This window comes from Gekko japonicus, unplaced genomic scaffold (genome assembly GCF_001447785.1).
Source record: "Gekko japonicus isolate JY-2015 unplaced genomic scaffold, Gekko_japonicus_V1.1 scaffold277, whole genome shotgun sequence".
NCBI lineage: Eukaryota > Metazoa > Chordata > Lepidosauria > Squamata > Gekkonidae > Gekko > Gekko japonicus.
Window position 1 is genome coordinate 534,569 of NW_015168055.1, and position 13,994 is coordinate 548,562.

At 44.1% G+C, this 13,994-nt stretch overlaps 1 protein-coding gene across 1 annotated transcript in view; it reads left to right on the forward strand.

Moving 5' to 3' along the window:
- The window catches only part of EVPL (envoplakin), a 74,349-nt gene that overhangs the window by 56,417 nt on the left and 3,938 nt on the right, over nt 1–13,994 (forward strand). Inside the window, exons 17-21 of the mRNA XM_015414480.1 lie at nt 3,300–3,493; nt 5,491–5,641; nt 6,872–6,955; nt 7,051–7,161; nt 8,460–8,552. Coding sequence (XP_015269966.1) covers nt 3,300–3,493; nt 5,491–5,641; nt 6,872–6,955; nt 7,051–7,161; nt 8,460–8,552 — 633 coding nt within the window. The remainder of the gene's footprint in view (nt 1–3,299; nt 3,494–5,490; nt 5,642–6,871; nt 6,956–7,050; nt 7,162–8,459; nt 8,553–13,994) is intronic.

A 13,994-nucleotide genomic window follows, 5' to 3' on the forward strand; every position in this document is an offset into this window, starting at 1 on the left:
GGATCATTCAAGGGATGTTTCTGAGATGCCCAGAGTACATTGGTCTAACATGGCTGCCCAGGAGGTAGCTAGTGTTCTAGAGTCTCATTGTCTGGAAGAGCTTTTATTACAGTCAAGAGATTTGAACCAAACATTAGAGTTGTTTCAGGCATACAATAAAATTATGGCTCAACTCTCTGATGTTATGAGGTCCCACTCTAAGCAACAACATTGAGCAAGGGAGGTGCCAACGAGAGATTGGTTTGATAGTGAATGGCACAATATGAAGGCGCAAGTATGGTCTATTTACCATAATTATAGGAAATCAAGCTTAGAATATCCTCCGATGGAGTATTTTGATCTTAAATCTGTATTACATAAATTATATAAAAATAAGCAAAAAGCCTTTTTACAGAAAGGCTGGGAACCTCTCCTCCAAACCACTGTAAATAAGAAGATGAGGAAGTTTTGGGCCTTGATCTCAGATGCTATGGGTGGGACTGGCTTCATTAATAATGCAATTACAGTTAACTCTTGGTATGAATACTTTTTGAAGACCTTCCAGGTGAATGGAGCTAATGCAGTAGAAGAATTTGACGTTATTTTGGCTGAGTCCTGAATGGCTGCCAGTTCAAGTCGAGAAAGTTTAATCCTTGATTGTGCAAATTAAACCAAGGAAGGCTCCTGGGCACAGTGCAATCCCTCCTGAAGCCACTAAAGCATTTCCAGAATGGTGGGCCTCCTATTTAGCTGCCCTATTTACCGTTATCTATAGGACATGCATATTACCTGAAACGTGGACGAATGCCATAGTGGTCCCTATATTTAAAAAAGGTGACTGTCAGCTACCCAGTAATTATAGGCCTATTAGCCTTCTGTCCTCTATTGGGAAATTGTATTGGGAAGTGTTCCAACCCTTTTATTATTCGAGTTGCCCTTTTCTACACTTTTTCCAAAGCTATAATATCCTTTTTAAGGCGTGGTGACTAGAACTGCACACAGTATTCCAAATGAGGTCGCACCATTGATTTATATAGGGGCATTATGATATTGGCTGATCTGTTTTCAATACACTTCCTAATAATCCCCAGCATAGCATTGGCCTTTTTTATTGCAGTCACACACTGTCTCGACATTTTCAGTGAGTTATCCACTACAACTCCAAGATCTCTCTCTTGTTCAGTTTCTGCCAGTTCAGACCCCATCAATGTGTATTTATATTTAGGATTCTTGGTTCCAATGTGCATCACCTTGAACTTGGACACATTGAACCCCATTTGCCACTTGTCTGTGGTTCGAAGGACATAGAAAGTATTGAACATGTTTTCCTGCTGTGTATACTCTATTGTGATATTTGTGCAATTTATCTAGATCCTCTGCTTCAAAAGTATGATGGCCAATCTGATCACAGCAAGATCTCCTATCTACTATCCACTCATGACTCTGAGATTATTGAGATTGTGTGGCTAAATTTATTTGTGATGTTGTTAAGAGGATCAGGTAATAGGAGATATGAAAGGCCACCACCTGAGACCCTGGAGAGCTGGCAATACTGATGTTGATAGACAAATGGTCTGATTCAGTATAAGGCAGCTTTATGTGTTTACAAAGACATATGGAGTTAGTTAGTTCAACATCATAATTTTTGTAACAGGATACACATGAGAGTCAATTAATTCTCAATAATCATTCATAATTCTCCTGGAGAATATCAGATCAGTATCATAGTGTCAGAAATTACTTTGCAGACCAATGAATTAAACAGATGATCTTGCTCATGGGTTAGTCCCCTCAGAAACAGAGAGGGGTGATAGGGAAAACATCTGGTATCTCTTCACTTGTAAAACTTGGAGCACATGGAGGAGAGGAGTGAAACCTAGCCCTTCTCCTTTTCTCTCAGTGTTGTGTTGCTTTATTCATTTTCTCTTTGACCAGCCCCAACAGTAGAAGTAAGCTGGTCTGGAAGAAAACAGATGAAAGTACTGGAGTACAGTGATATAGAGGAGGGCAGAGTTTTGCTTCTGTCCATAAGCTCTCTGTTTTTGGTTAAAAATGCATTCACTTATACACATACCACTTAACATATAAACAGGAGGCCATGGGCAATAAATATACAAAGATCCTTCAATTATCTCTAGTTTGACAGATATTTCCCCTTTTGTCCAATCCAGCCCTCATCCGCGTGGTCTACTAGAGGTAATTCAGTCCAACCATTCTTCATTCAAGCATCATTACTCTTCTTCTTACAGAGACCAGATGCAATCCAGAATCATCTCGCATGAGTTAATTCCAGAGGTCAAAAATGTTGCAAAGAGAACTGAGCCAAATGACAGGCCTCAAGCTACACATGGCCTGAAAGTCCAGTACTGTAATTTCGGAAGAAAAGTGGGGTTGTAAGCACCAAAGAGAGATGAGTTGCAAGCTGGGGTTAGCTCAAATAGAGCCAGAGTTGTCTAAGGGCAAGAGGAGTAAACAGAGCAAGACATAACTGGAGAAAGTTACAGAAATAAAACATACACCCTTCTTGAAAAACCTGGCTGACACAAATCCCTGTGTCTTTTTGCAGTTTTTCTATGGCAAGATTAGTAGAGGGTTGCATGCAGCATCCACCTATAGCTCATTGGTTCTCTTCTACAGATGTACTTTATGGGCCATGAAGAAATAGGCAGAGCAATGGATACTTTAGTGACCATCAGTTCTAGCATCTCTAACCTCTTATTATGAAAGGTAGAAGGCTGCATGCCAATTGCACATCTTTGCCTTAGGGGCAGAGTTTGCCAGAACTGTCTCACTGGGGAGACCCTTGGGAAAGATGAGCTTTAGCACAGATGCACCAAGTCACTGGCGCTGAAATTTCCTAATCTTGCCCAACAGGGTTTGAACATCTCTCCTGATTCCTATAGTTATTTGTTAACTGGAGAGACTGTATCCATTCCAGTAATCTTTTTCACAACTGCCTTTATGCTCTGCTTACCCCACCTATTTCTTGGTCCTGTTTCTAAACTTATTCTTCCCATGGGTCTGCCCATGTGACTTTCCTATGATAAGACCAACTAGATTTGTCTTTTTTCCATTTTTTCCTAGAATCCCAGTGAAACGGTTTCTTTGTTCTCTTCACACTTTAAAAAAGCCTGATTAGTATTAATGATTAGTATTATTGGTGCCTTTCTTTTAATTTGTGCTCAATATAACTAGTCCCTCTCAACCTTGGGGTAATGCAGGATCAAATACTCCAGGAATGCAACTACACTAGATTATTTTTTCATGCATCGGTTTAAACAAAATTGCTGTTCTGAATTAAGTGTCTCTTCCCTTCGTAGAAACTGAAGCGAGAGTTAGTCAAACATGAAGACTGTTTGTTGAAGCTAAACCGTGGCCTGAAGGATGCTGAGCATAGCTGCAGTGCTGTGCAGAACAACTTCCAAGAGTTCTGCCCGGATCTACCCAGGCAAAAGAGGGAGGTCCAGCTCCTTAATGACCGATACCATGCGGTAGCTGATCAGCTGGATCACCGGTGAGAAGCCAAAGCCTTTCCATTTTTGGTATAGTAAGAAAATCCCTCATTTAAAAAGCTATATTTGGAGCTGTAGGTCTTTACAGTGATGTCTTCTGAGACCGCCTTGTAAAGAAGTTGTAACTCCAGGGACTCACTCTGATAGTGCTCTTCGTCCTGGCCACGGGCTATTTGCTGCACAAAGGAGGGAGCTCCACATTAAAAAAATAAACAGTTCTGTTTATTTACTATATCCAAGGATGAAGTGGGAGAGGAGACAGGAAAACAAGATAACAGTTCTGTACTTAGTGCAACTAAAAGCCAAAATTTCACAGCAGTTACCACAAGCAACAATCCAAGCCTTCAAATGAATTCCTCGTACAAGGCTCCTGAAGAGGGACGAATTCCAAAAGTCTCTCGGCTCTCCTCCAGTTTCTTGCTTTGCCTTCTCTGTCTGACGACTAACAGCTGATAGTAACTTCACCAACTTACTCCCTCTCTATCCATCCCACTTATTAAGCTCTCTCAGCCTTAATTGACCACAGCTGTTACTACCTTGCTAAGAGTTTACTCTACCCTCCCCAGGGCCTAAAGAAAAGAGGGAATCATAAAAGGCTTGAACACTGCTGCCACACCCAAAACCCCATACACCTAACACTTAATCCTTTACACCCCCTTCTGTCCAAGATTTAAGTACAATTGTACTGAAGACATAACCGCAGACATCCTTAAAGCCCACACAATGAAGCTGTCTCTTTATGGAAACAGAAGTGAATGTGTAGGTCTGTGTAGGAATGTGTCTGATAGCCATTTTGCTGTCACCCTCATATCTCCCAGTGACCAACTCATCATTTGCCAACAGCAAGGGAGTTATCAAGCTTACTATGGCTAGATTAAAAGTTGTCCTATCTTGCAAAAGCAGAGATTTGACTTGTCAACAGAGAGGGGTGAGTCTGCCTTTCACTGCTTGGGCAAGCTAGGCCCTGTCAGTCACAAAGCACTTTTCTAGAACAGCACTACAACTTGACCTTGTGTGTCACTGCTGATTAGAACTGCTGGTCTCTGGACATACTGGAAATTGCTGGATTGGCAAACCAAATGGAAGGATTAAGCAGAGGACAACTAAGCAGCCCTTTTTAACCTCCATTATAAACTATGAACTGGGATCTCAGAGATGGATGAGGAAACTTTCCCCTTTGTGTTTTTTTTTGGGGGGGGGCACCAATGTACATTCAACAAGATAAAACCAATGGTTGTCACAGCCTCTTCACCTTCAAATATGCATAGTGTGCTGAGGTGGACCATGTCCTTTTAAAGTTTAAAAGGAAGGAAGGACCAAACTGGCCATAGACTTACCTGGCCAGCATTGGTCCTGCTGGCAGCTCCAGGACCATGTTACAGGCCTTCCTCCCAGTTACAGTGCCCACCACTGACATCAGAAGCAGCAGAGCCCATCCCAGCAGCTGGAGAAATGGCAGGCAGGTTCCTGGACTCCTGTGCCTTGGTAGAATACAGGGCTATTTTTGGGCAGGAACGCACAGGAACAGAGTTCCGGCTGGCTCCCAAGTTGACCACGCCCAGCAGGAACTCATTAGCATAATAGGCCACACCCAACAGCAGAAACTCATTAGGATTGGCTACATTAGGGGTGTGTGGCCTAACATGCAAAGGAGTTCCTGCTACAAAAAAAGCCCTGGGTTTTGACAACAAACAAGGTAAACAGAATAAGAAGCAAAAGGTGGGTGTGGCTGGATAACCACACTTCTGGTAACATGGGGGTGGGGCCTAATGTGCTAATGAGCTGTGCTGTCAGGGTGTGGCATAATATGCTAATGAGTTTCTGTGGTTGGGTGTGGCCTATTATGCTAATGAGTTCCTGCTAGGCTTTTTCTACAAAAAGAGCCCTGGTAGAATACATGGACTATTGGTGAGATTCAGCATGGCTACTCTTATGTTCTTATGTAGTGCTCAACCAAGAGGGTTCTTTTCTTAATTTATGTCTCCCACTGTCTGTGCAGAGAGAAGACACTGCGGAATACCAGCCTCACCTACCAGCAGTTCCAAAATGCCAATGAGAATTTGATGTTCTGGCTCAACAATCTGGCCATGTATCAGGTCAAGACCACGGATGGGCCAAGTCAAATCAACTACAAGCTCCAGGCCCAGATGGTGAGCGCTGTGATTTCTTCATATAAGGAGAGGGAAGAAAGGCTCCTACTACGATTCTCATGTGCAGAACCTAATGAAATGAATTGATAAAAATATGCAGAGAACAAAGCCACAAACAACTGAGCAGGATATGGAACAAGATGGAATAGAAAGTATTTCTGGAAGTATAACTGTCTTGGAGTGAGTTCTTTATTCAGTGACTGCAATATCAAGTGATGAGTGCAGAGGTCATTTCGGGGGGATCGCGAGGGAACACAGTTCCCCCGGGTGAGGTGCAGGGGGCGGGGCACATGACGAAGCCCCGCCCCCTGCTTCTAGCCGCCCCGCTTCTGGCCCTCATTCAGCCACGAGGAGGCAGGAGAAGAGGGAGGGTAAGTTGCTCCCTCCCCGCCTCTCCCCACCCCTGCCTGCCTGGAGCCAGGGAGGGCCTTGGCGGGGCTTCCTCGCACTCCCGCCTGCCTTGCAGGTCCACCGCCGGGCCCCTGATGTCAGGGGGTGTGGCATATGCTAATGAGTTATGCTAATGAGTTCCCCTAGCTCTTTTTCTACAAAACGACCCCTGGATGAGTGCATGTGTGAAACAGCCGTATCAAAAAGCCGGACTTCAGCCCTTTTAGGGCATGTCGTTTTTAATTGTAGACTATCGGGCACACAGCTGCTGCTGCTTTATAATACTACTAGAAATAATGCCCGTTGCGGAAATAAATACAACGGGATCTAGAAAGAGGCTCTGGGAGAGTGCTCTGGCTTTGGGCAAACAGTGTCAGTTTCCTGTGGCGACCTCAGCAGGGTTTAATGACAGAGTCCACTGTTTTCTCCAGAGGGACTGATCTCTGCTACCTGAAGAGCATTTGTATGTTTGATTTATCTGTAGCCCTCACCTGGAGAGTGGTAACCATTGTTACCCATTCTCCTCTCCCCTATGAGGTATGTTATGCAACTGAAAATTCCAACTGCCTTGCGGGGGGGGGGGAGTTTGAGGTGTGGAATGGACTGAAGTCCAATCAGCTTCCATATGCAAAAGACCAGGTTGTTGCAGCAGTTGTGGTGTGGGCGGGACCCGGGCTTTGCCTTCTGATTGGTGGCGATATATGCTGAGGAGCAGTGCCATCAGCCATACACTAAGGGAGTGCATTTTAGAATTAGAACTTTGGCACCCACTATTCAATTATATATAAGGAGAGATGCCCTGCTGGATTTTATCCTAACTCCTTGTTTGTTTTTCTGCAGAGGCTGGCAGATGAAATAAAGAGCAAAGAATCTGATAAGAATTCCGTAGTCAACCTGTCCCAGAATGTGCAATCAATTCTCAATGTATGTTTTTAGGATTTTTACATAGTTTCTACTTCCAGAGGGTGAACCAGCCTGTTCTCCTTTGACTCTGTTTCCCCCCCCCCCCTTTTTAACAGGATTATGAAATACAGGCAGGAAAATATAGGTCGTCTCTGGACCCTGCTTTGACTGCTTCCTCTGCTAAGCGTCTCCGGGTAACTCCGCTTCAGGAGAGCATCCAGATTCAGGTGAGAGCTTGAGACCAAAAGTACAAATTGACTGTTTTTGTATATAAGCTTTCTACCTTGTCTAACCAGAATTTAGGCATTCAAAGCAGTATAAAAAATATAAAAATAGCAAGATGTTATTAAATATGGTACTTAGAAGGGAGCACTCACTGGAGAAGACCCTGATGCAGGGAAAGATTGAAGGTCAAAGAAGACGGGGACGGCAAAGGATGAGATGGTTAGACTGTGTCATAGATGCAACAAACATGAAATTGAGCAAACTTCAGAGGATGGTGGAAGACAGGAAGGCCTGGCGTGATCTGGTCCATGGGGTCGGAAGAGTTGGACTCGACTGTGCGACTGAACAACAACAACTTTTAAAACATTTAAAATACCAAAGTCTGACAAGGCAAGAGTCAGACAGTCAATTATAAAACCCTGAATTCGCTCACCCATTAAACTGAAGCTCTTCTTTTTGAGTGGATGCCATAATTTACAAGAGGATTTTGCCTAGCTGATAGATACCACCACTATCTGAGATCTTAGAACTGACTGACAATTATCTAGTTTGGGGTCCCCAACCTTTTTCAGGCTGCACCTTTGAACCTTTGGAATTCTGACACAGGGTGATGGGCACAACCACAAAGTATCAGGAAGTGAAGTTAACTCAAATAGTAACACTTTAACATTTCAGGCAGAAGCTCTGCTTAACAGGATGACTTTTAAATGGAACAGATTGTTTAAAAATATTTATTTGCATGCACACAGCTTACCTTCAGTCATGCAGTGTAGATCTTTGTGCTGAAAGCAATGTTTTTTTAAAAAACTGCTTAGCCAATCAGATCCCCAATGGCCAATCAGAAGCTCTGTTGGGCAAAAGCCCCACCCACTTTCTAAAAACACTAGACAGGCACCCGGAAAGTGTCCACAGGTGCCATAGTGCCCACAGGTACCACTTTGGGGACCCCTGATCTCATTCAACTTCTTCCTGAGATAACCAAACTTTCCTAACAGTCCCACATATCACCCCCCACCCCCTATTCTTTGTTACAAACAGAAAACAAGAAGGAACACTTTGTTGAGCACCCACAGAACACAGATTGACAAAGCACTTTTAGGTGGCTTAAGCAAGCAAAACATACTCCTTTTGGTAATGTCCCTCACTCCTGGTCCACACTTGCCTTGTGCCCATAGAGTTGTATTTGTTCAGTGCTGGAGTGCAAAAGATTTCAATAGCCCTGATGTAGAAGGGAAATGGCAAGGTACCCTGGGAGGAAGCACCATGATGTCTTAATGATGTTTTGGACAATTCTCTTTAGGAAAATGAGGTGACAAAGCTCTACATGGAAGCAGCTGCTGAAAGCAAACAACAGATCAACCGGCTGGAATTTGCCAAGAAAGTTATGGACAAGGTACTTGTGAATCTTGTTTATTTTTATACCTGCCCTGCCTTTCTCCCAGGCATTCTGGGACCCAAAGTTGATAACAATAATACAAAAAAAAGCAATTTAATTTAAAAACATTTAAAAATGACACATTAAACACAGAAGCTAAAACAACTTATGACTCAAGCAGCAAGGTAGTCCCCTGCTAGGTCCAGATTCAGGTTACCCCAAGAACCCTCTGGAATAGCTGTTTTACAGTCTTGCTGGAAAGCCGGAAAGGTAGGATTTCCCCTGATCTCTTCCAGGAGGCTGTTCCAGAGGTATGGGACAGCCACTGAAAAAGCCCAGGCCCAAACCTGGGCAGAACATGGCTTAGACATAAACCCTGCTGGGAATATTAGACCTGCTGCATAGGAACATGCAGCAAGAAGTGCCTCTGCAAGTATGTGGGCCCCAGGTCATGAAGGACTTTACAGTTGGAACACCAACACCTTGAATTGGACCTGGAAACAAATCATCAGCCAGTGAAGGGACCTCAGGATGAGAGTAACATGGTTTCATCAGCTAGCCCCTGATAACATTTAAGCTACTGCATTTTGTACCAGCTGCAGCTTCTTGATCATATTCAAGGGCAGCCCCATGTAAAACGTATTACAGTAGTCTAGCCTCAAGCTTACTGACACATGGATCAACCTGACCATATCAGATATCTGCAAAAAGGGACCAGCTTTCTCATTTGATGTAGCTGGGGGGTGGGGGGAATCTTTGTCATGAGCACCTGTTTCTCCAGGAGACTAGGATCCAGCAAAACTCCCAAGCCTTCAACAGAATCTTTGAACAAAAGTTGCACACTAATTAATGGTAGGAAGAATAATCCTATTTCAAGCAGTGGCCCTGCCAGCCAGCATCACCCCCATCTTACCTGAATTCAGCATCAGTTTGTTCTCCCTCAGCCACTTGACTGTTGTAATCAGATACTGACCCAGGACAGGGACAGCAGCAGTCTGATGGCTTATTCAGGGTCCTATATAGCTGTGTGTCATCAGCATATTGATGACTGCCCACAGTTTTGGAGTAGGTTATCTCATTAAGAGTCCTTACATAGATATTAAATAACACGGGAGATAGCACAGAGCCTTGTGGCACATGCCCCACCTCATGTCAGTTCCCAAGGGGATGATTCAGCATCTCCCACGACAACCTTTTTTGCACAGACTGATAGAAAAGACCAGAACCATCTCAACACTGCTCTGCCCAAATCCACCTCACCTTCCAGGTGCCTCAACTATATAGCATAGTTCACCATATCAAAGGCTCCTGAGAAATCTAGCAACAATAGTAGAGATACATTCCCTTTGTCCTTCTGAAGATGGAGATCATCCAATGTGCCAATAAACCTGTCCCTGTCCCAAACTAAAGCTTGAGGCCAGGCTGAGCAGGACCAAGGGGCAGATGTCTTATCCAAGTATTCCTAGAGTTGCTCTGCCACGACTTGTTCAATAACCCTTCCCAGAAAGGGAATGTTCAAGACTTCTATAACTGGCCAAAATCTGTTTCTCTAAAGATACCTTCCTGAGAAAAACCCCTTCCATCCAGAAGGCATTCATGATCCTCTGAAACAAAGGCCTCAGAGTCCCCCTGCAGGATTTAACAAGCCAAGAAGGACACAGATCTAAGCTCCAAGTAGTTAACTTCACCATTGTCTGGAACTTTGTCAACATTTGTCAGAGAAACCAGCCTGAACTGATCCTAGTAACAATGACCAGGGGTGTCAAACATGCGGCCCGGGAGCCGGATAAGGCCCCCAGAGGGCTTCTATTAGGTTCACAGTGGAACTGGCTGACTTCTGCTGCTTCTTCCAGTTCTGCTTCTGCTGCGTCATCGTAGGTTTGCAGCTTACAGATACACACCTGAACAGCATACTCAAGATTGCAACAGCACGGACATTTTGATGCAATAATTCAGAGCAAGAGGTGTGTTATCAGACACTGTTAAATGAACAAAATATTGCAGAGAGTGCTAATGTTTTAAGCATGTTTTTATTTTAAGTAAAAAAAAACCTTTGTGTTTGTGTCCTTTATAAAGTTTATATCTCTGCTACCTGGCATTACATTTTATGACACACATGGCCCGGCCCAACAAGATCTCATTTATGTCAGGTCCAGCCCTCATAACAAATGAATTCAACACCCCTGGTCTAGATGATATTAAAGATACCTCTACCACTTATCTTAGTATCCTAAATTGTTAGCATACTAATACAATTAAAAAAATTAATAACTATACATTCTGTTTAGCCCAGTTAGTTTCCTACTGGGAACAAAGGAGAAGAAACATCTCATTTTCTCACCTAGATTTCATACACAATTATGCCAGAATTGCTTACCTTTCATGCCATCACATTGCCATATTTTTAGGAAATTCAGTTTGAGGATATATACGCCACTTCTCACCACAGCGGGGTGCAGGGATGCGTGCCTAAAATTCTCTTTTGCAAGAAACTGCCAGTGTGTGTACCACAGTGCAATCCAAAGCATATTTACTCCAAAGTCACTAAGCTCAATGGGACTTATTCTGTAGTAAGCATGCTTAGCATTGCACTCCATTCTCCTGGTTTCTTTCATTTGGCAATAATGGGTGGATCTTGGAAGAGGGGCACCCAACTCTTTACAACAAATCCTATAAATTACATCCTCTTATTACCCATCTACCCACTCTGTCCTGCCAGCTTGGTAAATCGGATTTGGCTGTTCCTGAGACAAGGAAAACACACAGCCTTGCACCTTCTCCCCCAATAGTTAGTGCTTTCCTGATTGATAAGGTCACAGAGCTGAAATGTCTATGAGGCATGAGATATTACTGTAACATCCACAGCACAACCAACAATTTGCATCTTCATAGCTATAAAACTTATTGAGTTCACAGTCTTCAGAAACGTATCAGTAAATATAGCTACAGTTTCTCCTATATCCATGTAATATTAGGTGTTTAGTCAAACATTTTGGATGCCCTTCTATGCCATTTGAAATTGTCCCAATGATGATAGTATTTATATATATATTTCTTAAGTGTTCAAGGGATTTCAAACATTATCCCAGCAATTCTTCAACAGCTGTCTAAGGTAGACCAGTATTGTTATCCACTTATACAAAACTAGCTACGGAATTTAAGTTTTGTAAATCCAGTTATAATACTGATGATGTGAAGTTTGAAATGGACGATTTGTTGTAGGAATTCTAATGGAGAAAACTGTAGTGTAAAAAATGAAGTGAGACGTACACACCTTTTCCCCCCTCTACTGAAGGACTTCTCTGTAGACCACATTGGTGGTTCTGCCCTCAGGTGCTAGGATCACCAGGCTGCTTGGTGAGCTCACTCTGGAGCAGGCCACATAGAACTGTCCACGTGAGAAGCAGTCGTCTGTTAAGTCAATTCCTGCCACCTTAAGTGTCTGGCCTTGGGACTTGTTGATGGTCATAGCAAAGCAGACCTTGAGGGGAAACTGCAGCCTCTTGAACTTGAAGAGGTTTTGCTGATGGTATGAGTGGTATGCAAGGTATGAGCACCGACTCTCCCCAAGCACTGCCGGTGAGCAGTGTGGCCTCAATGATGTTCCTGTGCAAGGCCTTCACTTGCAGTCTGGTGCCATTGCAGAGTTTGGGTGGGTTGAAGTTCTGCAGCAGCATCAGTGGAGCCCCCACTTTGAGGAGAAGCTTGTGGGCTTGGGAAGCCAAGAGGGTTGAGAGTGTTGAGGAACTCTACAGGGTAGTGGACCATGTCATCCATTTGCACCACTGAGTCCACAGATCTGTACTCCATTTCTGCCCCCTTGAAGGAGTTAAGTAGAGTTTCATTAATGATGGTAGCCCTGTCATTCTTGGGGGTCAGAATGGCATACTTGTACAGGCTGTCCATGGACTTTTCCGTGATACTGGCAATATCAGGATAGATCCTGGCTGTTAGTTTTGATAGGGTCCTGACTACTGAGGCCAGGCATGAAAGGAAAAGTCCTTTGCCTCAGAACATTGAGATCCACAGCTGAGCAATCAGAGGTGCAAGCAGGTAGGTTTTTACCTCAGAACTCTGAGCTACACAGTTGACCAATTTGGGGGGGGGGGAGGCGGCAGCCTGCCTGGCACATAGAAAACAATTGGGGGAACACATTTTGCCCCTTTTTCTCAGAAATGTTTCTCAGAAATCTCTTTGTAGTGGGGGTTGACATCATGGTAGGAATGTACTCCCCTTATTTTGGGTTTCTTGGTGCAGGGGTTTGGCCTGGGCATTGAATTGGGGAGGATTGTTTTTGGGTTTTTTGCAGGGCATACTTTTTTTTAACAAAAATGCTTCTCATTTATGTTACATTTCAGAAGTGGGATATAACTACATATTCAAAACAACATCCGAGCAATCACATATTAAGCAAGTTCATATGAACCAATTTTCTAGAACCCACACTCTGAGAAGTTAAATAATTAAATACAGGAAACCACTGATCTACAAATTTGGGGTATATTTCCACAGTAGGTGTGTGGCTAAAGCCATTGGAGAGGCTGGGCCAGCAGCATTGCTAAAGTGACCTGCTGGGGTGGCCTCCCTGATGGATTAAAGTACCCTGGCCCTCCTGTCTGGTGTAAGGGAGAGGTTGTGTTTAAATGCATCTGGGAGGCTGGGCCAGCAGCAGTGCTAAGGCAATCCTGCTTAGCAAGCCTCCCTAATGGCTTTAAGGACTCCACGATCCTTGCAACTCTTGACAGGTGGTTGTCTGTCAGGTATAGGAGGGGTAGTGTGTTTGAAGGCATCAGGGAGGCTGGGCCAGCATGATTGCTAAGGCGATACTGCTTGTGCAGCCTCCCTGATGACTTTCAATTCTCTGCCCTTGCTCCTGTACCTGACAGACAACCACCTGTGTGGTGTAGGAGGGGGAGGGGTATTGCAAGCCATTGTGGTGGCTGGGCTGGCATGATCACTAAGGCATTACTGCTGGGGCAGGCTCACTGATGGCTTTAAGCACCCTGCACCCGCTGCTGCACCTGACAGACAGCTGCCTGTCAGGTTTATGAGGTGGGGGGAGCATGTTTGAAGCTATTGGAGAGACTGTGCCAGCAGCATTGCTGCACCTCACAGGCAGTTGGCAATTCCTGATTTCCTCAAGTGTCATTAGCTCTCTGCTGTGACTGGTTTTTTTTAACCTCAGAACACTGAGCTCTGCAGCTGACCAATCAGAGAGTGGGAGGTGCAAGAAGGCAGCAGCTTGGCAGCCACATAGGAAGCAATAGGGGAGCACATTTTACCCATTTTGACCCCCTTAGGGGTTGAATTTCTAAAAATCCCTTCTTAGTGAGCATCTGTCATGGTAGTAGTGCTCTCCCCAAATTTCATGTTTCTAGGTCCAGGGGTTTGGCCTGGGTGTTGATTTTGTGGTGAGGAGACTTTCTCTTATATATATAGATGGGGGAGCTGGAGCAGTAG